This window comes from Microcaecilia unicolor, chromosome 3, assembly GCF_901765095.1.
Source record: "Microcaecilia unicolor chromosome 3, aMicUni1.1, whole genome shotgun sequence".
Lineage (NCBI taxonomy): Eukaryota > Metazoa > Chordata > Amphibia > Gymnophiona > Siphonopidae > Microcaecilia > Microcaecilia unicolor.
Genome location: NC_044033.1, coordinates 374866886 through 374893633, shown reverse-complemented (window position 1 = coordinate 374893633; position 26748 = coordinate 374866886). Strand labels below are relative to the sequence as shown.

General features: G+C 41.9%; 1 protein-coding gene across 1 annotated transcript in view; it reads left to right on the top strand.

Moving 5' to 3' along the window:
* Nucleotides 1-26748, top strand: part of LOC115464768 (exostosin-1-like) — a 620469-nt gene that overhangs the window by 559831 nt on the left and 33890 nt on the right. The window contains exons 6-7 of the mRNA XM_030195122.1: nt 507-625; nt 15830-15925. Of these exons, the coding sequence (XP_030050982.1) occupies nt 507-625; nt 15830-15925 (215 nt within the window). The remainder of the gene's footprint in view (nt 1-506; nt 626-15829; nt 15926-26748) is intronic.

Sequence of the window (26748 nt, the reverse complement as noted above, 5' to 3'; positions counted from 1 at the left end):
AATCTCAGCATACTTTACTGACACATATAATAAGTAAATGAATAACTATCGCAGGGTTGAAACTAAGGCAGCAATTATTTTTTCATAATCTCATATTTCCTCTGAGATGGAGAGGAAGAAATAAAAGGAGAAAGAGAGAGAGAGAGAGAGAGAGATACTTGGAGTAGCTCATAAAATGAATGAGATTGAAACCCATGTCTCAAATATTTATGCATTCATGCTCTAATACTTTGACTACATTGCCAGGCTCAGAGTACAAATTGTAGTCATAACTTCCAAAAAAATCACACCTGAATATAGTTTAATCTAAAATGTCAGTCATTTATGTTATATGTGTATTGAACAAGAATGTTGCTTCTTATTTTTCATTTTACCTAAATAAGGACCACTTCTCATTCAACCACAGGTAAAAAGGTGGGATTTTTTTTTTTGTGTGGCTCCTGGTAGGAAGGTTAGATTATAAAACTTTCATGGAAATAACACCAAGATCTTTGATAACATTACAGGTCAAACCACAGCCAAGGAGTTTACAGCTGTTATTCAAGCGGTGTCTCCCCTGCTGACACAGTCTCAGACAATCCTCAAACTCATCCTCAATGTAGCAAAGTCCAGGTACTGCAAACAGGTACGTACTACAAAGTGTGATTCCTGGTAGGGACTGAATAGTCTGTCCCAGTAAATCATGAGAATTCCTGAGATTCACAATATGTAGTGATTATTTATTATCATATTGGCCCTTGGATTTTAAAGTCCCGCCTAATAATCCAATAATAGCGTTCGATGTGACCAGTTTTTTTGGAAGTCTCTCATGTTTCCTCTCTCCCAGGCTATTTCAATAAGAACTTTTGCCTTAGAACCGGAGAGGAATTGGGCATTGAGACTGTACTTCCATGATAAAGATGCCTTTTTTGGGGGGGCCAATGAATTTCTGTATTTATGTTTTTGCTAGGTTCACATAGATGAGGCATAAGACCTTTTCCACCCTGTGTTCACAGGTTTTGGCCCTGGGAATGATCTTTATCCTTCAGTTTCCATGCAAGTGGTGTGTTAAGAATGGTATTAATAATTATGTGGGTCCTTCACCTAAAGCAGTGGTAACCTCCAATTGATTTATATGTCCTGCTCACCAGGTCCACACCTGAATATTCAGTAACAATATCAAGATAATGCTGCTACAAATCTATATAGACCATCCCAGCATTATCCAGATAGTGCTTGGCAGTCCAGGGCTGGAGCCTGGGCAGAGTTACCAATTACATAATAAGGACTGCCTTTTATATATGTACTTGTACAACACTGTAATGACTGAGGCAGGAGGCACCCTATAGACTCACCCATTTAATGAGGTTTGAGCATCTGATAAAGTAGACTCTGGTCCTCAAAAGCTCATGCTCCGATAAATGGGTTCGTTTATAAGGTGCCAGCTGCCCCTGTCATTTTTTGTTACACCAGACTAACACAGTTACCCCTTTTTTGTAAAGCACTGTGAAGGTCTGTAGCACTGATAGTATTAGTAGGGATAAAGAGGAAAATGAGTAATTGCCCGCAGTTTAGAAAGAAATTTAAGCTTGATTGTTTACTCAATATTATGGAATCTAGAGAGAGGTTTATGTTTAAGAGTTTCTCAGAAAATGTGTGGTAGGAGACTTATGGTCCCTAGTATTTCAATTTCTTTTAGAGATGTTTTATTATTATGTTAGATTGTACTGTATGTTTACATTGCTAATTGTAGACTGATGAGTTGATATAAAGTGCCTAATGCTTTTAAAGGGCAGTTCTATAAGAAGTGCCTAAATTAAGGTGCCATTGCATGCCAATGTTTACAGTATACTGGCACTCATACACAGGATTGGCGCCCTTAATTGGCAATCAATAAAAAAGTAGAAAGTTTAAATAAGTTACTAATTTCAATACAAAATAATAACATATAATAAACAAAATGCACATTTATTTCAAACACTAGAAAAATTTTATTACACTACAAACATTTTTAAAAAGTGCCTTATACCCCCTCAAATTTATACCAACTTTCCTATAGTCCATAGTAAGATGCTCCTAAAAAATCTTCTTGATGATAATTCCTGAATATATCCGATAGTTGTTCAACATTCAGGTATACGGCCAACCCTGTACTCCATTCTATTATTCCAAAATGATGAACGATTATAATCCTCTCACAGTCATATCCAGTCTATTTTCTTCACTCTTTCAAACTGCTTTTCAGCCCAACACAAATTTGTGTTTCGCCACTATGGCGTCCTCAGGAGCTGTTAACCTATATGCACAATACCAATGTCATTCATCACACACTGCAACTAAACACAATAATTTTTTTTTAAAATCCCCAAATTACCACTTATAATTGCCCTTAATTGGCAAACACGTGCATAAGTGTTAGGTGCTATTCTGTAAATATGGTGCACATTTAGTTTGCACACAAATGCAAGTAGGCAGCCTCTGGTACGCAATTGAAGGTGTGGTGCAGAGTGTGGGGTGGGTGTTTGAGGGAGAGGTGCCAGATCGTGGATAGGAAGGAGAGGGGGAGACTGGTCCTCTGGTACCCAAATGCTTGTGAGGAGGGGTGCCTATCGTGTGAGAGCAGCCTAATGCATATGACTTGGTATCTTTGTGATAATGAGGCGGATAGTTTAACGTGAATGGGACCATGAGAAAAAACGTCACTATTAGCTGCAGCTGCAGTCATGATAATACTGTCTGCGGCTTACTTTTTCACTTATCAGTCCCAATGGCAATGTATGTGAAGTTTATGTGAAGCCCTTAACAAAAAACACTTATGCGCTTCCAAAAATGACATTAATGAAATTTTGAGAAAAAAAATAACACTTATATAGTAAACACCAGCAACATAACTGTTAATTTGGCAATATGGGAATTAGTTGGGAGGCTGGGAATTACAGACCTGTCAGTCTGACCTCAGTGGTGAGCGAGCTAATGGAAACGCTACTAAAGCTGAGGATTGTGAGATTACTGGAACTGAATGGAATGCAGGACCCAAGGCAGCTTGGCTTCATTAGTGGCAGTTCGTGTCGTAGGGAGCTGTGTGGGTGTCCCATTTGCAGCCTGAGACCCTGAAGAAGCAGCGAAATGCTGGCCATCGTCGGCTCAGGGCAGCATGTGAAGGACCGCACAGCAGGGAGCAGCATCTGATGAATAAGACTTAACTAAGATAAGTGTATTGGATAGCTTGTTATGCTCTTGTAGCGATCTATGCACAGAAAACCAGTTATTATTGGTTATCACTTTAAAAGTAAAAATATACACATTAAAAAGTATTTTTGACCACAGCAAACAGATTTTGTTTAGAACTGTGGCATCAGGGTTTTTTTGCCTATGATGAAGAAAGGACCAGTGTGTCCGTTCAGCTCCGTGAGATCAAGTTTTGGTCTCTGAGCTCTTTGAGGCTTTTTCCCTGTGAGTCATTTTGTATTGCGTGGATTTTTCGTCTCTTTTTGAATATTGTTGTGCATCCACACCACAAAGTTAGTTGTTTAGTGGATTCTAAACCCAGAGATATCCATACAGGTTCATGGAGCTGCCAAGTCACCAGATATCTGAGAAAGAAAAGATTTTGCATGTTGTAGTGGACCTGCAAACTTAATGTGTTTGCCGTGAATGAAGCACAGAACAAATAGGTGTGAAAGCTTTGCGCTGGGCCTGCACATATGCAGAGTAATCCTGATAACTTGCAGTATAAGTTGCTTATGTTCAAAATTGAGAACACGGAGAATCACTGCATGTAGGTGTACTTCATTCATTCTATAGGTTCCCAATCTGTGCGCCCTCTCCACTCAAAAGCCCTGCAATGATTTCAGCAGCCAGGTCTCTGGAAAACCTCTCAGATCTTTCTCCAACAAAGATTTTGGTAATCCCAAAAGCCACAAATTATTGCGGCCGCGGTGTGAGTGGTTCTCTAAGTCTTCCACTTAGAGTGCTCCAGCAACCACGTCAGAAGCTGCCCTTGGGTATGTGTCAGTGTCTGGGTTTGATCTTCAAGTAAGCCTGTTCTCTGCAGGTGGGATCAAATGCCAAACCCAGGCTATCTAGTCTCTTGTGTGCCTCTTCAGTTCGGTCATACAACTGCTATAGTTTTTTATCTAAAGCGAGTTCAACCACAGCGGTCACCTCAGCACTGATCTCCAAAGTCCAGGCCAAATTAATAGTCGGGTTTGGTGGGAAGCGGTGGGCTGCCATCTTGCTGTCTTTCGCACGTTGCTTGTCCCAATCGTTCTTCAGCGATTTGGAAGCCATCGCTCAATCCAAACCCCACCAAAGCTACCTCCAAAGCAGGCTCAAAGTCATCAAACGAGGGCTATGCTAGCCAAGTAAAGTAAATCCTGAGAGGGTAGCAGATAAGAGAGGTACACAAAGGAGCTGAACTGATCAGCAACCGCTCCTTACCATTGTGTCACATGACCCCTGAAATAAGCTTGTTATAAATGTACAACACTTGGAACAGATGATTAGGATGCAGCAGTATGTGCCTGTGTGTCTGTCCTGTGTATAGGTCTGTGCTTGTCCCTCTGAGAGAGAGAGATAGTGTGTGTGTGTGTGTGTGTGTGTGTGTGAGTGTATATTAGTGAATGTGTATCCATCCTTCTGTGTGTGTTTAAGTCAAGGTGTGTGTTATGTGTATAGATATGAATCTTTGTTTGTCTCTGTGTTTATATACCTGAATACCTTCCTGTTCCACAATTTGGTCTGTATGATCTCATATCTCCCTATTTCCAAGCAGGTATGAATTCTTTTAAAGGTTCAGTTCTATGTAGAATGTCTGTCTGGTATCTTTTGTTATTTCTGGTCCTTTATCATGCAAAAGGTTTGCAGACATCCTGACTATCGGGCTCATTTTCAAAAGAGAAGGACGCCCATCTTTTGACACAAATTGGAAGATGGGCATCCTTCTCACAGGGTCGTCAAAATCAGTATAATTGAAAGCCGAGTTTGGATGTCCCCAACTGCTTTCCATCACAGGGATAGCCAAAGTTCAAGGGGGCGTATCGGAGGCATAGCGAAGGCGGGACTTGGGCGTGCCTAATACTAGGACGTCCTCGACCCATATTGGGAAAAAAAGGGACGTCCCTGACGAGCACTTGGATGACTTTACCTGGTCATGTTTTTCTCACGACCAAGGCACAAAAAGGTGCCCGAAATGACCAGATGACCACCGGAGGGAATCAGGGATGACCTCCCAGCCTCAAAAATTATCTTTAAAAATATTTTTTGCCACCTCAGATGTCATACTCAGCTCCATCACAGCAGTATGCAGGTCCCTGGAGCAGTTTTAGTGGGTGCAGTGCACTTCAGGCAGGCAGACCCAGGCCCATCCCCCCCACCTGTTAGATTTGTGGAGGAAACAGCGAGCCCTCCAAAACCCACCACAAACCCACTGTACCCACATCTAGGTGCCCCCCTTCACCTATAAGGGCTATGGTAGTGGTGTACAGTTGTGGGTAATGGGTTTTGGGGGGGGGTTGTGGGGCTCAGCACACAAGGTAAGGGAGCTATGTTCCTGGGAGCATTTTATGAAGTCCACTGCAGTGCCCCCTAGGGTGCCCAGTTGGTGTCCTGGCATGTCAGGGGGACCGGGGCACTAGAAATGCTGGCTCCTCCCATGACCAAAGGGCTTGCATTTGGTCGTTTCTGAGATAGACGTCCTTGGTTTCCATTATCGCCAAAAATCAGAAATGACCAAGTCTAGGGACGACCATCTCCAAGGACGACCAAAATTTCAAGATTTGGACATCCCTGACCGTATTATCGAAATGAAAGATGGGCATCCATCTTGTTTCGATAATACGGGTTTCCCCGCCCCTCCATCGGAACCTTTTGCGAGGACATCCTCAACAAAACTTGGACAGCCCTTTCGATTATGCCCCTCCACGTACACTGGCATCACCAAGGATGAGACCAGGATCAGAGCTCATGTAATATCTCCCAGAGGCCTTTCTCAGGCTAACTCTCTTGACAAGCCCCTGACCAGCACAGTATATTACTGACACCTATGTCAGAAGATGATCTGGGCAGAAAACAGTACGCATCACAGAATGAACACTAGACCTCATAAATGCTGGGTAGATAGCAGTGAACAATTCAGGTGTTAAAGTTAGGGCAGTGTGTAGAGCTGGATACATTTATTCATCTCTGAGTATGTGGATAATGAATAAACGAATGGATGACAATAGATGTACATATGCCTGTATGGATGGCTGAATGGAATTTTAGATAACCGAGTTAGATGGATAAAATGGCATGGAAGATGGGTGAATGGATACTTTAGTTTATGGGATGGCAGTCATGGAAACTTAAAAATAGGTTAGTGTTGTGGATTAGGCTAGTAGAGAAGGTGCCAACGTATAATAAATGGATGGGGGCTGTGATGGGTACATGAAAGGGTACATGAGTGGTGATAGATGATGAGTAGGTTAGTGGGTTAAGTGGGTGGATAGGACATGTGAACACTAGCTTTCTGGGATGGATGAATAAATGGATATATTAGTTAGATAGATGAAAAATAATACTGACAATCATTAATAAATTATAATCCATTGTCATACACCACTGCTTGAGGATTCTACACAAATGTGTGACTTTTAGAGTCTGCATAGTAGTTTGGTGAGACAGGTGGATGAATAATACAGATGTATAAATGGGTAAATAGGTTGATGGAATCAGGCATGGAACAAGAGTAAGTGAGATGGATGATGTGTGTTGATTGAATATGTAGACAGACAGAAAAGGGCAATGGATGGATGGAAGGATGAACACAGATAATGGAATGGTTAATAGATATAGGATAGCTGATGCACAGATTAGATATATAAGTGAACATGTAGATAGATGGGATGCATTATAAATCAGGGATAATTGGATAGATGAGAGCTCCAAACCTCTGTCACTTTGTTTGTAGTCCTGAGGAGAATAATTGCTATTTCTCATGTCATTTTCTGTTCTGTGCAAAGAAATAAATGTTAGCAAATACAACAAAACAAAAATATATAAATAAGGTGATATCTTTTATTGGACCAACTAAGGGCCTCTTTTACAAAGCAGCAGTATCGATTCCCAGTGTGGCAAATGAAAGGAAGCCCATTCAATTCCTATGGGCTTCCTTTTTTTTCTGTACCACACTGAGCCTGCAAAAAGGTGGGAAAATGTGGGATACAAAAGCAAAAAAAAAAATAAATAAATACCCTGTGCTTTCCTACTCATGGCAGGCTCAATGTGGCTTACATGGGGCAATGGAGGGTTAAGTGACTTGCCCAGAGTCACAAGGAGCTGCCTGTGCCTGAAGTGGGAATTGAACTCAGTTCCTCAGGACCAAAGCCAACCACCCTAACCACTAGGCCACTCCTCCATTCAATTCCTATGGGCTTCCTTTCATTTGCCGCATGGGAATTGTTAGCACGCCTTGGTAAAAGAAGCCCTAAATATACTTCATAACTAGCTTTCAAAAGGTAACATTCCTTTTCTCAGATCAAAATAGTAAAAGATGACAATTAGATCCTTCAGTGTATTTTTTGTGACTATATATTTTGAAACAGGAGCTTTCCTGGCATAGGAAGGTTCTAAGGTTGTGATATAGATTTGATTAACTGTTAAATTTATTACTCAGGGTGAGTTTTATAAAATGTTCCCCTTTAATATGGACTTACAGTATAAGTTGTATCTGAGGCATTGGAGTGTGAAGTGACTTTCCCAAGATGAGCCCATGAAGGTGAGATTTGAATCTTCACTTCCCTGGTTCACAGCCCACTTCTATAACCATTAGGTTACTGCTGTATTTGAGGGAGGCATTGTCCACTCTCTAAAGTAGGGCAGGAATATAAAAGAGGGGAGTCGGTCCTGGATGCTTTGATCAGAGGAAGGGTTATGGACAATAATGAGGGTTGAGGAACTCAGGGAGCAGTAAAAGGCAACCAAGGAGGCTGTGCTCTCAGGTGCACCACTAGAGGGCAAGAGAGGAGCCTCTTTCTTTCCATCTGGAGAAAGGATGTATAGAATAAGACAAGAGAAAACTCAGTAGAGCATCCTCCAGATGGTGAGGGTTCCTGTGCTAGAAAGATAGGAGCCCGATCATGGGACTTTTTCACCAAAAATGTATTAAAGTGATTTCTGTATTTGAAGAAGGATTCAGGGACTTTTAACAGTTACCCAAAGGAGGAAAGAAAAAACTTCAGAGGGAACAGTGCAAGGCCTAAGTCTCATTTCACTGAGTGCCCAAGAAGCTTGAGCTTGGACTATGTGAACATCCAAGCAATGGACATCACAGCATGTGGATTTTTTCTGTGCTATTCTCATCCTTTTTTTCCTACAATGCTACTGTTTGGTTTTTGACAGTAAAATTTTCTGGTTTGGAACAAATTACCTGGATTGTTAGCTGTTTTCAACTGGAGTGCAAATGAGTAAATAATCACTGCTTATGCCAAGGCCTCCCAACTACTGCTGGTCCCTGTCCCTATCCCTATCCCATAAACCTGTTTTCAGATACTGCTTCAGTGATTTTTATTTTAACCTCTGAAGATGAACCCCTTGATCCATTTGGGGGGGGGGGGGTGAGAGGGACAATGCCCCCCCAAACACTGTTGAACTGAATGCCTCACTCTTCATCCCCTGCCCAATTTGTTCCAGTATCTCCCCCCCCCCCCCCCTACCATGCATACGTTTCTTCTCTTCAAACCTGCCCTAATCCCGCAGCTCCTTCCCACTGCAGCTGCTGTGAAAAAGAACTAAAAATGGCCAGGGGGAGCTTGCGAGCCTGAACAAGTATGGACACATAAAGCTTTCGCTCCATAGGATCTCCACTTAATTTCTTCATCATATGGACTAATATAATAAAATATTTATCATCTCGCATTAGCAAAATGTCATCTTCCAAACAACATCAGAACTCAGATGCCTCCTCATGACAGAGACAGGGAGTCAATATGCTAACCTTTAACCTTTGTCACTGAGCAAACATGATCCAGGTAAGCCAGAAAAAGTCTGGTCAAAAAAGCTATACATGATTACTGTCAATTCAACAAAATTGAAGATACTTTGTTAGCCTCCTGGTGGGATGCTCTTAAAGCATTCCTCAGGGGGTCAGTTTTTGGCTATACTGCTTTCTGGCATAAACAACAAAAAGTCAAACTTAATACACTTGAATCTGAAATCAGATCCCTAGAATTATTATTTGACAAATCACCTAATTCTAAACTATTCCTAGAACTTAACAAACTCTGCAATGAATACAACTCTATTCATAGTAGATTGGTGCAACATCAAATAGTCAACATAGGTGCCACATATTATTTGCAACAAAATTAAGCCGGATACTTCCTAGCAAACTATCTCAAAGGAAAGAGGCCTAAATCCAAAGTAACTTCTATTAAAGATCCCTCCTGTAACACTCCCATAGTGAAAGATGTAGACATTTGAAATCAATTTCAATAATTCTATAAATTTTTATACTCTTCAGAATCCACTGATTCTACTCAAAACATTAATACATTTTTAACATCTTTTCCACATCTGACAATCAATGAAGCTCAAGCCAAACAATTAGAATCCCCAATAACAATATCAGAAATTCAATCTGCAATCATGGCGCTATCAATCAACAAATCACCTCTGCCAGATGGCTTTAGTGCTAAGTATTATAAATGTTTCTCTAAAGTATTCTCCCCACTATTATCCTTCCTAAACCAGGAAGAAATCCTACTTCTGTTGCCAATTACAGACCAATCTCATTGATTAATTTAGACAACAACATTTTCACAAAATTCCTGGCTTTGAGAATGGTCAAGGTACTTCATTATATAATACATCCAGACTAAAATGGCTTCATGCCAAAGAGAGCTACAACTGACAATGCTCGTTTGTTCTGTAATATTTTATCTCTTTAGGACAGATGCCCTAATCGACTAGTGGCTTTGGCTCTGGATGCGGAGAAAGCCTTTGACAAAGTGGAGTGGTCATATCTATTTGAAACCCTCCGATGGTTTGGCTTCAGTCCGCTTTTCACTAATATGATTAGAGTCTTATAGTTAAACTCTTCCACTATGATTTATGTTAATGACCAACTCTCTGCCCCTTTCTCCATGTCCAGAGGTACAAGACAGGGTTGTCCTCTCTCCCCTCTTCTTTTCAATTTTGCAATTGAACCATTAGCCATAGCCCTTAGATCCAATCCCAACATAGCAGGCTTTAGATTAAAAGACATTGGAATTAAATTATCTCTTTATGCTGATAATCTCATGCTATATACCACCATACCCTCTTTTTCACATGTATTATGAACAATAGATTCATTCTCTCATATCTCTGGATACAGAATTAACTGGGATAAGATAGAATGTCTACCCATTCATGACAGCATCAGCATTCAAGAATTATCTCAATTCCCCTTCAAAATTAATATCCAGGCATATTATTTTGTCGTTCAACATGCAAAACTATTGTCAAAAGCATAGAAATCTTACTTCAGTCATTAAAAACAACTATATCACGCTGGTCTCCTTTAGTTGGTGGGGTAGACTTGAGACAAGATGACACCTGCTTTCGGAGTAAATACCCTCTTAAGTATGCTCCCACTCTCATTTCCGCCATCTTTCTTTAAACAAATAGATAAACTGCTAACAGACTTTCTCTGGAATCACAAACCTCCCCGCATAGCTGCTAGAATGCTAAAATTCCCAAAACACCTTGGAGGAGTAAACTTTCCAGATTTTGTTCAATAGCACTCAGCCTTCATTCTAAATCAAAGAAGTCAATGGTTTCATACATCCCGATCATTTTCTACACCTACTTGGTTGAAATTGGATGCTGCTCTATCTCTGAATATTCCATTGAATATGCTAGCATACATGTCACCTACCCACTTGAATGTACCTTTGGTTTTAAAGGCTACTCTTGCTTCATTTCAGTTACTAGAAGGGATTCTTGTGGAATAACTCAAATATATTAATTGCCAACTCGCCCATTCATTGGCTGACCTGGCAATTCTATATATAACATCTGGTTTATAGATCAATTACTGCTAAATAATAAATGCAAATCATTTGCTAAAGTTAAAGCTGAATACAACCTTCCAGATTCAGAATTCCTCCATTTCCTACAAATTGAACACTTTATAAAACATCTCCTCAACTATCACAAGTCATTTTTTAATGAACGCACACTGGAAGTTTTTACCTTAAAGGCTGTTCACTGCTTTCATTGCGCTTCGTTCTTCTACAAAAGATTTAAATTACGTAAAAGAAACTACAGCCTGGGCACTCAACAAGTATGGGAAAAGGACTTGAACACTTACATACCAGAAGAATCATGGCACTTATTTTGGAGCCATGGCCCTACAGTCTCGATGTCCGTTTCAATCACCCAATCCTTATACTTCATATATCATTGCTCATTCTGGACTCCCAGGAAAGCAATGGCTAGTGGTCAATCTCTGTTGGATCAATGCTTGTCATGCTGCAAAGCAACTGGTACACTCTCCCATATGCTATTTGACTGTAGCAATCTCCAAATTTTCTGATCCGGCAACTACTATTTCTTTGAAACTCATTATCTGAAAATCACGCATCTTACTTGAACTAACTGAAGAATCAGACAAATTTCTATTTGATTTTCTAATTTCTGTTGCCCTTAAACTTATTGTTAATCACTGGAAGGATAACTCACTTCTTTCTTTTCATGTCTGGTGGAAGTGAGTTATATTATATAAGAACTATGAAAATAATTTATATTGTTGCACCCTCCAGATATTTCATAAGTTGTTAAAATGGAAAACTTTAGATAATTATCTATCTAGCAAATAACTCACAGAGGTCAGCACTATCCTGCTTATAATTGAAAAAGAAAAACGCCTATATTGCGACCCAAATCGGGAGATGGACGTTTATCTCACAAAAACGAATAAAGCGGTATAATCGAAAGCCGATTTTTGGACGTTTTCAACTGCACTCCGTCGCGGATGCGGACAAAGTTGATGGGGGCGTGTCAGAGGTGTGGCGAAGGCGGAACTGGGGCGTGGTTATCTGCCGAACAAAGATGGGCGCATTTCACCGATAATGGGAAAAAAGTATGCGTTTGTAGCTAGAATTTAGGACACTTTTCCTGGACCCTGTTTTTTCACGAATAAGGCCCCAAAAAGTGCCCTAAATGACCAGATGACCACTGGAGGGAATCGGGGATGACCCCCCTGACTCCCCCAGTGGTCACTAACCCCCTCCCACCACAAAAAAATGATGTTTCACAACTTTTTATTTTCACCCTCAAATGTCATACCCAGCTCCCTGGCAGCAGTATGCAGCTCACTGGAGGAGTTGTTAGGGGGTGCAGTGGACTTCAGGCAGGTGGACCCAGGCCCATCCCCCCTACCTGTTACAATTGTGCTGCTTAATGCTTATTAGTCGTCCAACCCCCCCCCCCAAACCCACTGTACCCATTTGTAGGTGCCCCCCTTCACCCCTTAGGGCTATAGTAATGGTGTAGACTTGTGGGCAGTGGGTTTTGAGGGGGATTTGGGGGGCTCAACACACAAGGGAAGGGTGCTATGCACCTGGGAGCTCTTTTACCTGTTTTTTTGGTTTTGTAAAAGTGCCCCCTAGGGTGCCCGGTTGATGTCCTGGCATGTGAGGGGGACCAGTGCACTACGAATCCTGGCCCCTCCCACGAACAAATGCCTTGGATTTATTCGTTTTTGAGCTGGGCGCTTTCATTTTCCGTTATCGCTGAAAAACAAAAACGCCCAGCTCACAAATTGTCGAATAAAACATGGACGTCTATTTTTTCCGAAAATACGGTTCGGTCCGCCCCTTCACGGACCCGTTCTCGGAGATAAACGCCCATGGAGATAGACGTTTTCGTTCAATTATGCCCCTCCATGTTAACCAAGATTATTTACACTTTTGTTCTAGATATACATTCACCAAACTCAGCCTAAAAATACTCGGCGTCATAATCGACTGCAACCTTACCCTTGAGAACTAAGTAAACTCCGTAATAAAGAAAATGTTTTACTCAATGTGGAAACTCAAACGAATAAAACCTTCTTCTCAAGGGAAATATTTCGAAACCTAATACAATCAATGGGCCTAAGCCATACAGACTACTGCAACAGAATCTATGCGGGATGTAAAGAACAACTCGCAAAAAAAACTCAAGACCGCCCAAAACACAGCTGCCAGGCTGATATTTGGTAAAACACGCTTCGAAAGCACCAAACTCCTCCAAGAAAAGCTACACTGGCTCCCAATCAAAGAACGAATCATCTTCAAAATCTGCACCTTGGTCCACAAAATTATCTACGACGTAGTCCCAGGATACATGACAGACCTCATAGATCTACCAACCAGAAACAGAATCGGATCATCACAATCAAACCTAAACCTACATTATCCAAATTGCAAAGGACTGAAATACAAAACAACTTGTGCATCCAGCTTCTCCTACCTAAGCGCACAACTATGGAATGGACTCCCAAAAGCTGTGAAAACAGTCCATGACCGTCTAAACTTCTGGAAATCACTAAAACCCACCCTCTTCAAAAAGGCTTACCTCACTGATCCAACGTAAATCCCCACACCCAGCAACACAACAAAACCAATGATCGTACTGAACAATATACAATCTTCATCCCTTCCATCATCACGGTGCCTCATACACACCTACCTCACTTCGACCACAATATAACCTGTATTTGTTATCAACCGACTTGCGAACGCCTTTATGGTACTGCAAATAGGTGGGAAAATGTGGGGTACAAATGTAACAAATAAATAAAAATAAATGCTTTGAATGGGCTGTGTTGGCATTGCCACGCTGCTCTGTAAACAGGAGGGTTTATCAGCTAAAATAACCTCATAAATAGGACCATATAAAACACAGTACTGTCTTAATATGGTTCATCTTAGCTGATTAAGTTCTGAATATCACACAAGCTATGTATTATCTGGTCACATATGTCTGGCTATTCAATACTGGTGCTTGGACATGGCCCTGCACTGAATATCCAGGAATAAAACCAGTAGTGGTCAGCAAAACACTGACTGCCACCGGCTGAATATCGGGCCCAATATGTCTGTTACTGGAGAGGGATTATGTTGGTGATACTGAGAAGAAACCAGAATCAGATCTTATTTTATATGATGAATTCTATAGGGAAATACACTAGTTCAGCTCTGCACACATTGTTGCATGAGGAAGGCTCCTGTGGATGCAGAATATATGCTTTCATTTAACACTGTGACAATGCAGAGTCAGGGGTCAGTACTTTTATATTACAGTTCCAGGCAGCACAATTTAATTCAAATAATTTTTGTTGAGTATAACCAGTGTTGGCAGTTTTTGTTGTTGTTATTGTTTTGTATAGTTTAGAAATATAAATTGCATTCTTTTTTTCCTGGGACAACTGCCTAACTAGTGTTTAGAATGAGGGGACCTTTTCACCCTCCTTCCTCATCAAAGTTTTAAGGGGGCCCCTCTCTTTTGGGTGCTTAGGGGGGTGAGCCTGTAATACATGCCACTTTATAATCATCGACTGCCCCCGACCTCCTTGTGTGCACAACTCAATAAATTTTCTATGCTGTTCTTGATATTATTTTAAGTCTTTTTTCATTTTTTTGTCTTATACTACTCTATGTGCACTACACTACCAGTTCACTAACTGTGTTTAAAATGCAGCACTTCTACTTAAAGCTTTCATGGTATGCAGGACATTATCAAAGTCTCTTCACATATTATCATGCAAAAAAACAGAACTTTAGTTGTGCCACTTATCTGAAGTTGTTCCCAAGTATACAATGAATCCCAACAGGGGCCTTTTTCGCATTGATAGCTTTGTCAAGTGAAAGATCTACGTATACGGTTATTTCAGTAGGTCCAGTCTGGAAACCAACAGAGTGTTCTAGCGTTCTGCTTGAAAATGGCGCTGCTTAAAAATGGGGTCTTGTGATGTGTTCTAGCACAGTGTTTTGCAAGGACTTCTGCCATTCTCTTCTTCTGAGTTTCTGCTGCAGTTTGCTTTTTACTGAATTCTGCTTTAGACTGAGAGATTATTTGAAAGCCTGTTCCAAGGGATTGGGAAATATCTCCTTCAGTGAATTATTCTTCAGAATTGGTGGTTTTAGGTAGTCTATGAATTTTTAAGTCACTCAGGGCCCTTTTACTAAGGTGCGCCCAAAAGTGGCCTCCGCTGGTGTAGGTGCATGTTTTGGACATGTGCTGGTCTGTTTCCTGAGGGCCTTCAATAACCCAGGTAGACGTATAGCATAACAAAGTCTTTATTAAAGAGCATCAATCGACTCAAACGACTATACGTCTCCCTGGGTTATTGAAGGTGCCAAATCGTTCTACTCCTTTTTTTTTTTTTGCTGCATTGTCGTAACGTAGGGATTGAGGGTTTCTCCACCTTCTGTGGCTGCACCTCGCCTTCTATTTCCCAAGCGCACCTGGAAAAGGAATTTTTTAATGTGCCAGAAAATAGATTTGCGGCAAAATGAAAACCAGCGCATGCCCATTTTCGACCTAGACCTTAACACCACCCATTGACTTAGCGGTAAGGTCTCACGCGCTAACCAGGCAGTAAGCATCCAGTGTGCACCAACTGTTGATTACCGCCAGGTAAGTGCCCCGCGGTAGAAAACAGAAAATATTTTGGGCACGTGGTAGCCGGGTGGCAGTGCTAATTTGACATGCATTGGATGTACATAGGCACCTATGCGCCTTTGTAAAAGGGCACCTATAAGAGGTACTTTCTTTGTGACTTTCTTTTCTACACAGTAACTGATGCCTTCTGTTTGTGTTTGTTTGATTGTCTCTGATACAGATCGTTGTGCTGTGGAACTGTGAGAAGCCTTTACCTCCTAAAAACAAGTGGCCCTCTACACCAGTGCCTCTAAATGTCATTGAAGGAGAAAACAAGGTAGGAACAGATCAGCAAGAAGCAGAGATGCTGAGGAGTGAGTACAATGGAAGATGAAGCTTAGGTCTGCAGTTGTCAAGAATAGTGAGCTCTAAAGCAACTTCAACAGACAATAATGATTAAACATAAAACTCACTTTGATTCCTTCCCATACACTCTACACTTCATACTCCCTCTTTCATTTCCTATCACTCTGTGTTTCCACTTCTCATTCTCCTTCCTTTCTTGCTTTAACCCCCAACACACTCACACACACACTTTTGCCCATTCACTTCTGCCCATGGCTGCTGCCTAATCCAATATGGCAGCCATGACCTTTCACCCTATTCTCATGCAATGCCTACTGTCCATTATAAAATATAACCGGGTAAATGCAAATATGTGTTTAGGCTCAAGCATGTATGCCATCCATAGAGCTGGTGTAAATGTTTTCACCTATATTCAGGAGATATACATATAAGCTATAATATTCTATAAATTACATGTTTAACTGTGTGCCCTGTCCATGCTTCATCCAGACTCCAAAGAAAAAAGGCATAGCAGAGGACCAATAAAGAATACATTTTAAAAATAAATAAATAAAAAGGAGCCCAGGAATCCAAGAATGACAAACACAAAATTTATTATAATAAAAACTAGACCAAAAGAGCTATGTAAATACAATTCCCAAAAACAGTGGAAATTCAGAAGAAGCACTCGACATGGTGCCATGTTTCGACACAACCGCCTGCATCAGGATCCACACCAATCTGAATAGTTCTAACCACAAGTATCTGTTGTTGGGGGTTAAATAATCCTCAAGAAGGAAAATATCTATACGAATGCTTTCTTTGCTAACTCTCCTCAGAGAGTTTAGTTATTTTTTTAACTTATTGCATATTGGTTCTCCCCTATTTCTTTTTTTGTTTGTATTTTTTGTTGGGGATTTTTTCTCTCCTTTTGGTGTCAAATAGACTCCATCCATGTGAACATACAAGGGACTGATGCAGAAAGCCACATGTACAGCTATAAGCTCATGGTTGAGCATGTGGATTATACTGCAAAATTAATGAAAAAATATAGTGTGGTGATGCAGTAATCAATAAGCATGCAAATTACTGCTGCATTAAAATCACAGCAATAAGCTGCAGCTCATTGCTAAAATGTCCCCCTTCCTGTCAGTGCCTGAGTAACTGACAGGAAGAGAAACAATTCTTAAAAACCTACTGCCACCACAAAGATATCTCCCAATCCCCCACCCCAACTCACGATGACTCCTATGATCTTGTGGCCCGGCCCACTCACTGACCCTCTGATCCCTTCCTGACCTCCCCTCCCCTCCCCACACACACACACTCACAAAACAAATAAGAATAAAAGCCCTGGTGGACCCCTGACCACTGATCTCCCTGAAAACAGCCCTGGTGTCTAGTGGTACCCATGACCCCCTCCCCAAGACCACTGAGAGTACCCCCGAATCCCTCCTGACAGCATGGGGTCAGTATAACAGATAAGGGAATTTTTCCCTTATTTGGTATTCTCCACCAGCCTACCAAGTAAGAGAAAATTACCCTTATTTGGCAGGCTGACCCCACATTGTGCATGCCTGATTGTACTTTAGAGCACCTGCTAGCTGACTCCTATAATTGACTGACCATTGATTCATCCAGAACCCTCTCTTGTGTGCCAGTGGGTGACTATATTAAGGACTGTAAAAAATCTTATTATGCTATTTTGATGTATTTTATTGTTCTATTATGTTTACAGATGTACTATGTTGACCTTATTTTTTGTTAGATGGATACACTTTCTGTTCCATTTTGGTGGAGGAAAGTAGTATATTACTCAAAAATAGGAAAGAGAATGCTAGTTGGTTCATTCCTTAATTCACAAGCCTATCAATGGTTATCCCTTTATACATTGGACTGGTTCTTCTGCAGGAAACAAAAACAGGGTGAAGAATCAATGCTAAATAGTGTTTTTCATCTTGAAGAAACTGCTTATTGCTAATTCCTGTATGAAGGTAGTTAATATTAACTAGGATTTATTGAATACAACATAGCACTTATTTATGTATTTGAGAACATATTGCCCACCTGTATTAGCGTGAATGGGCATGAGGTAAGGACTCTCCACAGCCAAGCCACAGTGTAAAGGAGAACAAAACTGTTTATTGGGTTGGACATCAATTATATACCCTGGCCTGGGAACTCAGGAACAAACATAATACTCTTGTAATTCTGTTCCAGTGCAAAGAGAGTGGTTCGTACCTAGAGTTATCATTCCTTCAGATTTCCCCGGACATGTCCTCCTTTTCAGGGGACTGTTTTGCAAGGCCACCCCTTGAGACTCTGCAGCCATTTTGAAGTGGCAGCTTCAGGCAGGAAACAGTGGGGTTCTTGCCCCAAAGAGGCCACCACTAGACCACATTTGGGGAGGGCATCCTGATTCAGGGTGGGAGGGGAGGTGGATGGATGGATGGAGTTGTTTTTGGAGGGAGGGGGCTGTAAAAAAAAGTGGATGGTGTGTCGGTGCAGAAAGGGAGAGGAGCTGGAAAAAATTGGTGAGGGGCATGTGCATGGGGGGAAGGGAAAAGGGGGAAATACAGCACATGGATAGAAGGGGATGGAGTGAAGAGGAGAGGAGAGGGGGATATGCTGCTTATGGATGGAAGGGAAAGGAAAGAGGGGGATATGCAGCTCATGGGTATTTACTTTTTTGGAAATGTGCATCTTTTCTAATTTTTGTATTTAGCAGTGTATGGAAGAAAATGCATTTCTGTTAATTTTACCAGTATTTTCACTGCTTATAGAATCTGGCTTTCTTGGGGGGGTCAAAGTGCCATGGCGCAACAGGGCAGGGCATGGACATGGCGGCATTTTATTTTGTGTCCTTTTTTTGTCTCCACAAATATAGTAACCCTATTCATACCAGGCTACAACTAGTCTGCATGCACACAGGCATATCGACTTAAAGGTCAGAATTTAACAGACAAGGAGGCATATTTTCAAAGCACTTAGCCTCCCAAAGTTCCATAGAAACCTATGGAACTTAGCCTCCCAAAGTGCTTTGAAAATATGCCTCAAGGAAGGTTGGTAGTTCATAATGTTCAACTGAGAACTTTCCTACCTTGGCCATGCTTCTGGTTCCTCATGGAGGTTTAGAGAAAAATGGGGGGGGGGGGAGGATTTGATATACTGCCTTTTGTTGGTTATAACCAAAGCAGTTTACATATTATATACAAATACTCATTTTTGTGCCTGAGGAACTGGAGAGTTAATCACAAGGCGCTGCAGTGGGCATCAAACCCAGCTCTGCTGGTTCTCAGGCTGCTGCACCAAACATTAGGCCACTAGCTAGAAGGAGGGTACTTAGGGGGGAGTGGGTTTATTCCACATACTCCATCACACCACCTTTTTCAATTATATTCAAGATGAGGAATAGCATCATCATAATAAAAATATATAATATACTAATCAACAATAACAATCCACATGTAGAGCCTTCTGCAGGGTTTCTGTATTGACATTTACCATCGGGCTCATTTGTGAAAGAAAAGGACATCCATCTTTCAACAAAAATCGGAAGATGGACGTCCTTCTCCCAGAGACGTCCAAATTGATATAATTGAAACCCGATTTTGGACGTCTCCAACTGCAGTCTGTCGCAAGGATGTCCCAATTTCAAGGGGGCGTGTTGGAGGCATAGCGAAGGCAGGACTTGGGCGCGCCTAACACTTGGACGTCTTTGACCCATAATCGAAAAAAGCAAGGATGTCCCTGACTTGGACGTTTTCACCCGGATGTGGTTTTTTACGAATAATGCACAAAAAGGTGCCCAAAATGACCAGATGACCACCGGAGGGAATCGGAGATGATCTCCCGTTACTCCCCCAGTGGTCACTAACCCCCTCCCAACCTTAAAAAACATCTTTAAAAATATGTCATACCAGCCTCTATGCCAGCCTCAGATGTCATACTCAGGTCCATGACAGCACATGCAGGTCCCTGGAGCAGTTTTAGTGGGTACTGCAGTGCACTTCAGACAGGTGGACCCAGGCCCATACTCCCTCCTACCTGTTATGTTTGTGGAGGAAAAGCGAGCTCTCCAAAACCCACCACAAACCCACTGTACCCATATATAGGTGCCCCCTTCACCTGTAAGGGCTATGGTAGTGGTGTACAGTTGTGGGTAGTGGGTTTTGGGGGGCTCAGCACACAAGGTAAGGGAGCTGTGTTCCTGGGAGCATTTTATGAAGTCCACTGCAGTGCCTCCTAGGGTGCCCGGTTGGTGTCCTGGCATGTCAGGGGGACCAGTGCACTACAAATGCTGGGGCCTCCCACTTCCAAATGGCTTGCATTTGGACGTTTTTGACATGGACGTCTTTGGTTTCGAAAATTGCCGAAAGTCAAAGACGTCCATGTCTAGGGACGTCCAAATCTAGGGACGTCTCTGACGGTATTTTTGAAACAAAAGATGAATGTCCATCTTTTTTTGAAAATACTGTTTTCCCCCGCCCCCGGATTTCGACGTTTTGCAAAGACATCCAAATCACAACTTGGATATTTCTTTCTAAAATGCCCCTCCATATGAACCATAAATTGCAACTGTATCATTTTATGTATGTAGTCCTTTGGTTATTAGTGGTATGCCTGAAAAATCTTTGAAGCTCTGAAATAAGACCCCATGTGATTGTCTAAAGTTGCAATAACCATGCAGTGTGAGGTCAGTCGTCAAACTGCCCACACTAGGGCAAAGTATTTCAGTCCATTTTACCTGCAGGCTTTGCATCACTTCTTAAAGGACAAATATACCAATCTTACTTCAGGTCTAAAGAATACACTTGATCCTTGTGCAAATATGTTTTTTTACATAGAAAATAGCTCACATCACTGTTAAAATGCAGTTTGCACACATTATTTTCCTCCTCTGACTTAAACAGCCCACTGGAAACTCTTGATGAGGCTAAAAGTCTGCATGCTGTTGAACTATGTGTATGTTTTTAACTGCAATGAGAATGGGCAATTTTTTGACAGCTGATCTACAGGCGTAAACTAATTTGTTCCCATGTAAATCACTCTACCACCTCATCTAGCACAGTGTTCTAAGCATCCACTCTCCTTTCTGTAAAGAAATATCTCCTTAGATTACTCCTTAGTATGCTCTCTTTTGAAGCAGAGGAGCAGTCTAATGGTTAGAGCAGTGGGCTGGAAATTGGAAGGTGCGGTTTCAAATCCCCTGGCAGCTCCTTGTGGCCTTGAGCAAGTCATTTAACCCTCCATGCCTCAGGAGAAGGCAATAGCAAACCGCTCCTGTATCATACCAAGAAAACATAACAATTTGTCTTGTATTCTGCAGGTAACCTTATAGTTCTACGTGGATTGCAATCAAAAAGGTCTAGTGATTACCAGGAAGTACAAAACCACAAAAGTAATACCATTTTTTTTCAGTAGTAGCTCAAGGGAGGGATTGTATCTGAGGCAATGGAGGGTTAACTAACTTGCTCAGGATCACAAGGAGCAGCAGTGGGGGTTTTGACCCAGACACCTCTGGTTGTTAAGGCTGGTGCTCTAACCATGAGGCTACACCTCCACACAAAGCTGCAATCAATATGCAGAACATATAATTATTAATAATCCAAAATAACATAAAACTACCTTTTTCTATTAAAAATTTCTGAAATAAGTTTTAGTCCAACTTCTGAAATTCCTGTAGTCCGCGGCAGTTAATAGACTTGTAATGTCTTTATTTCAAGTTTAGCAGCCTGAATAGAAAACAGATTCTCCAATAGTTTAAGCTTTTGCTTACCACCTTATAGATAGAAAAACAAACAAATTTGTATTCCTAAAAGATCTTTTAGAGACCAGAATTGCTAGAGTGTATAATGCTTTATACAATAAAAAGAAAATCTGAACAAAATTCTAGCCGATATAGAGGGGCATAATCGAACGCGAACGCCTATTTCCATGGGCGTCTATGTCCAAAAACGGGTACATGAAGCGGCGGGACAGACCGTATTTTTGAAAAAATGGACATTTTTCAGCTTGGCGTTTGTTTTTTTTTAGCGATAATGGAAACTAAAAACGCCCAGCTCAAAAATGTCCTAATCCGAGACATTTGGTCGTGGGAGGGGCCACGATTCGTAGTACACTCGCCCCCCTGACATGCCAGGACACCAACTGGGCACCCTAGAGGTCAGTGCGGTGGACTTCAGACAATGCTCCCACATGCATAGCTCCCTTACCATGGGTGCTAAGCACCCAAGCCCCCTCCCCCAAAACCCACTACCCACAAATGTACAACACTACCATAGCTCTTAGGGATGAAGGGGGCACCTACATGTGGGTACAGTGGGTTTTGGAGGTCTCCCATTTACTAGCACAAGTGTTACAGGTAGGGGGGATGGGCCTGGGTCCACCTGGCTGAAGTGCACTGCGGTACCCACTAAAAGTGCTCCAGGGACCTGCATACATGCAGGCCTCTAGGACTTGTTGCTGCTATATAACATTGGCACACCAGTTGACACCTGAAGACTAATCTCTCCGAAAACGTTGTTTATTGGAATAAGCACGCTTACTCACAGTTAACTGCAGATCAGAGGTTGTGCCCACCTGGCAAAGAGTCTCCATGGTACTGAGATTAGCAGTAGGTCAGAGCTGGCAGAATGGTGTACAATGCCCTCTTTCAGCCACATTCAAGGTAAGAACTAAGTTCTGTAACGTGGCTAACACGTGAAAGGGATCTAAAACTGGCTTACAAAAATGGCCACTACCTCATGGACTACCGGAAACAAAACAGGGCACACTCTGACCCAGTAAGCAGACGGAAAAGAACCATGGGAGTAGAGCCTACCAACTACCAACATCGTGAGCATTTGCCACAAGCTAATGGAATCACGGAGCCCAATACCCTACACCCACCACAATGCATTGCTGATGTGACTCTGCAGTGCGCATAACAGAAAGGGTGTCACACTCACCCGAGAGCCACATCAGAACCAGGGAAAGGCTGTCACAGGATAGAACACATTCTGCTGTCATGGAGGTGGGTACGGCATTCGAGGCTGGCATACAGGCTGGAAAAAAAGTTTTTAAAGTGAGGTTTTTTTGGTGGGAGGGGTTAGTGACCACTGGGGGCGTCCGGGGAGGTCATCCCTGATTCCCTCCAGTGGTCATCTGGTCAGTTGGGGCACTTTTTGGGGACATGTTCGTGAAAAAAAAAGGGTCCAAAAAAAGTGACCCAAAATAGCAGTAAAAACGCCTTTTTTTTTTTCAATTATCAGTAAAGACGCCCATCTCTCCTCAGCTGATAACCACGCCCCAGTTCCGCCTTCACCACGCCTCTGACATGCCCACTTCAACTTTACCTGTTTCCGCAACGGATTGCAGTTGGAAACGCCCAAAATCGGCGTTCGATTATACCGATTTGGGCGCCCACGGGAGAAAGACGCCCATCTCCCAATTTGGGTCGCAATATAGGCGTTTTTCTCTTTCAATTATAAGCAGGATAGGGAGCCAGTGAGCTTTTACTTATGCTGATGTAATTCTATCAGTTTTTTTCAATGAATAGGCCAAACTTAAAGCTGTGTTCTGGATTGTTATAGTTTTTTCATTAGTTGAGATGAGCAGCCTAAGAGACAAGGCTAAAATGTCCAACTGTATTTTCCTTTCCCTCACAAAGAGGAAAGAAAAGACTAAAAATGTTTGAAATGACACTGGCATTTCAAGCTGCCAGTCACTGGAAAGAGTTTACCAGGACATATCAGTTGTCTGATTTTTATCTGTCATTTAGGAAGAATATTGAGACTCTGCTCTTTCAGAAATTTGTACTACAAAAAGATTTTTAATTGTTGCCTTTTCTTAACTGTCCTCCCAGCAGTGGCGTTCCTGGGGGGGGGGGGGGTGGGTGCGGTCCACCCCGGGTGCACGCCGTTGGGGGGGGAGTGCCACGCTCCTGTTGGCTCTGCTCGTTCCGTGCTCCCTCTGCCCCGGAACAGGTTACTTCCTGTTCCGGGGCAGAGGGAGCATGGAACGAGCGAAGCCGACAGGCGCGCTGAACCCCCCCCCCCCCCCAGCAGGTAAAAATGCACGCGGGGGAGGTGTCCTTTTGCCCGGGGGAGGTGTCCTTTCATGGGGGGGGGGGGCGCTGCACCCGGGGGGGCTCATCGGCGATCCACCCCGGGTGTAAGCCACCCTAGGAACGCCACTGCCTCCCAGAGGATTGTTCTGGCTATTGATGTTACCGTTATCCGCTTTGAACTGCAGGGTGTAAGCAGGATATAAGACCAAATGTTATTTTATGGTATGTTATATGATATTACAATAATCTAAAAGATTCCATAGTAATGACTGCACAATTAAATGGAAAAGCTCTTGCTCAAAGTATTTACGAGTGCGGCTAAGATTACACATAAGTACAAACATTCTTTGAATCAACGTATTAACTTGTGGCTGTAAAGAAAACTTAGGGGTCCTTTTACTAAGGTGCACTGAAAAATGGCTTGCGCTGTTGTAGGCGCATGTATTGGATGTGTGCAGATCCATTTTTGAATGCGTCTGCAAAAAAGGCCCGGGTTTTTTTTGGCCAAAAATGGACATGCATCAAAATAAAAATAGTTGCATATCCATTTTGGGCCTGAGACCTTACTGCCATCCATTGACTTCGCAGTAAGATCTCGTGTGTTAACCGAGCGGTAATCGCCAACATACGTACACTGCCAATTACTGCCCGGTTAGCGCCACACTGTAGAAAATAAAAAATGTTTTTGGATTCATGTAAAAAATGGAATTACCGCCCCAAGCTCGCAGTAGCAGGGCGGTGGTTCCAAATTGATGTGCGTTGGATGCGCATAAGCGCCTATGCGCCTTAGTAAAAGGGCCCCTTAGAGGCTAACTGGCTAATATTCAAAACATCTAACCATCCAGGAATGGCACCTAGCTGGTTAAATGGTACTTAGCCAGCTATCTGCTGATAGTCAGTGGGAGATAGCTAGCCGACTGTCTCCCTATGAATACTCCCAGTTAGCACTTAGCGGATAGCTGGTTATATAAGTTTGGTGCCAAATCTGGCTGCGTCAATAGCAGGTCTATCTTTGGCCATTATGAACTTAGCCAGCCAGTGCTGAATATCGGCTTGGACGGCTATGTTCTTAGTGGCCAAAAATAAACCAGATATTCAATGCTGATTACCAAAAATGGCCCCAACTACTTCCCGCGGTCTGAATATCAGGCCCAAGGTGTATACCTAAAATTCTTACAGGTGATGAAAGTTGATACAGTGTTTGATTTAATGCGATGCTTGTCTCATTAATACCTGAGGAATTACTAATAAGCAAAAATTTTGTTTTCTCAGTATTTAATTGTAGTTTATGTGTAGACATCCATTTTTCTAAAATACTGATAGCTTTGTGAATAATATTGTTTTCTAAAAGAACCGAAGAGTGAATTGGGATTAGAACTGTTACGTTGTCAGCTTAACTGTAAGAATGAATGCTTTGTTTCTCTAACTCAAAACCAAGTGAATGTAAATATACATTGAACAACAGTGGAGACAGAGGAGAGCTCTGAAGAACACCACATCCATCCGAGAGGCAGTTATTTATTTTGACCCTATAGGATCATCGTTTTAAGAAACCCTGGAACCAACTACGTAGATGATCCAAAATACCAAATCTGTCCAAAATTTGCAAAAGAATATTGTTGTCCACTAAGTCAAAGGCACTAGAGGGTGGTCCCTCATCGTTTGGTCAGCAGAAGTCAACTCTAACTCAAGGGTACATCTGGATCTGGATTCTCCCCTTTCACGCTCATCCATGACCCCTTGTTCCAGAGCCTCCATTCCATTTTAAAAGACCTAATTCCCATGTATTTATATTTTGGAGATAAATATCTTTATTAGGTGCTGACCAAATTTCAGTTTTGGCTTTGGCACTGAAACCTGTTGGAATGTAATTGTATTTTACATGCATTGCCTGTCACCTATTATTTCTCTGTGATTACTCTGTGACCTCTGATGTGAATTACTTAGAGAGGTCACATAGCTATGCAACTTCCTGTGGGGGTTAGATGCAGCAGATGCAGCACATGGAGCACATGGAGCTCATGATCTCTCCTAACCTGAGAGGATCTATGGTGGTGTGAGCATCCATTACCATCTAAGCACATGGAAGGAGCTGATAATACAAATGTATAGTAATATGTATATATAAGCCTGTCTGATTATAATCTAACTGCAAACTGTGAGTAAACAGATGTTTTGTTACTTCAACTTTAAAGTGACTCAGCAGTGACTTATTCAGGGGTGAATGAGAGAGAGATGAAGAAAGAAATTAACATTTCTAAAGCTGAAGCTGTGTGTACTAAAAATCTGCTAATTATTTACTACAAATAATCCAACAAAAGGGTTACGGGCCCAGGGCCAGGAATTGAAAAAGAAGAGAAATATTACCAGGCAGAAAAAAGGCCACATTTTTCTCTTAAGTTTTAAAGGAAAGATTCAGTCTGTCTCTCTCTCCCCCCACACAGCAGACAGAAGGCTAAGAAAATGGCTGAGGGAAGAAATTCACCATTGTTCTATTCTCTCAAGGTGCCTAAATTAACTGAGTTTAATTATCGGCAGTGGGAATTAAGATTCATATGTCTCCTTCGAGCAAAAAGATTAAATATATGCTTAGACCAAGACAGAACAGCTGAAAATATGGCTGAATGGGACAATGCAAACTATTATGTGAAGTGCATGCTTTTGGAAGCTCTCTCAGAGAAACAAGCCATATTAGTGGAGGGAAAAGATACACCAAAGGACATTTTATGTAAACTGAGAACTATGTATGCAACTACATATGCAAA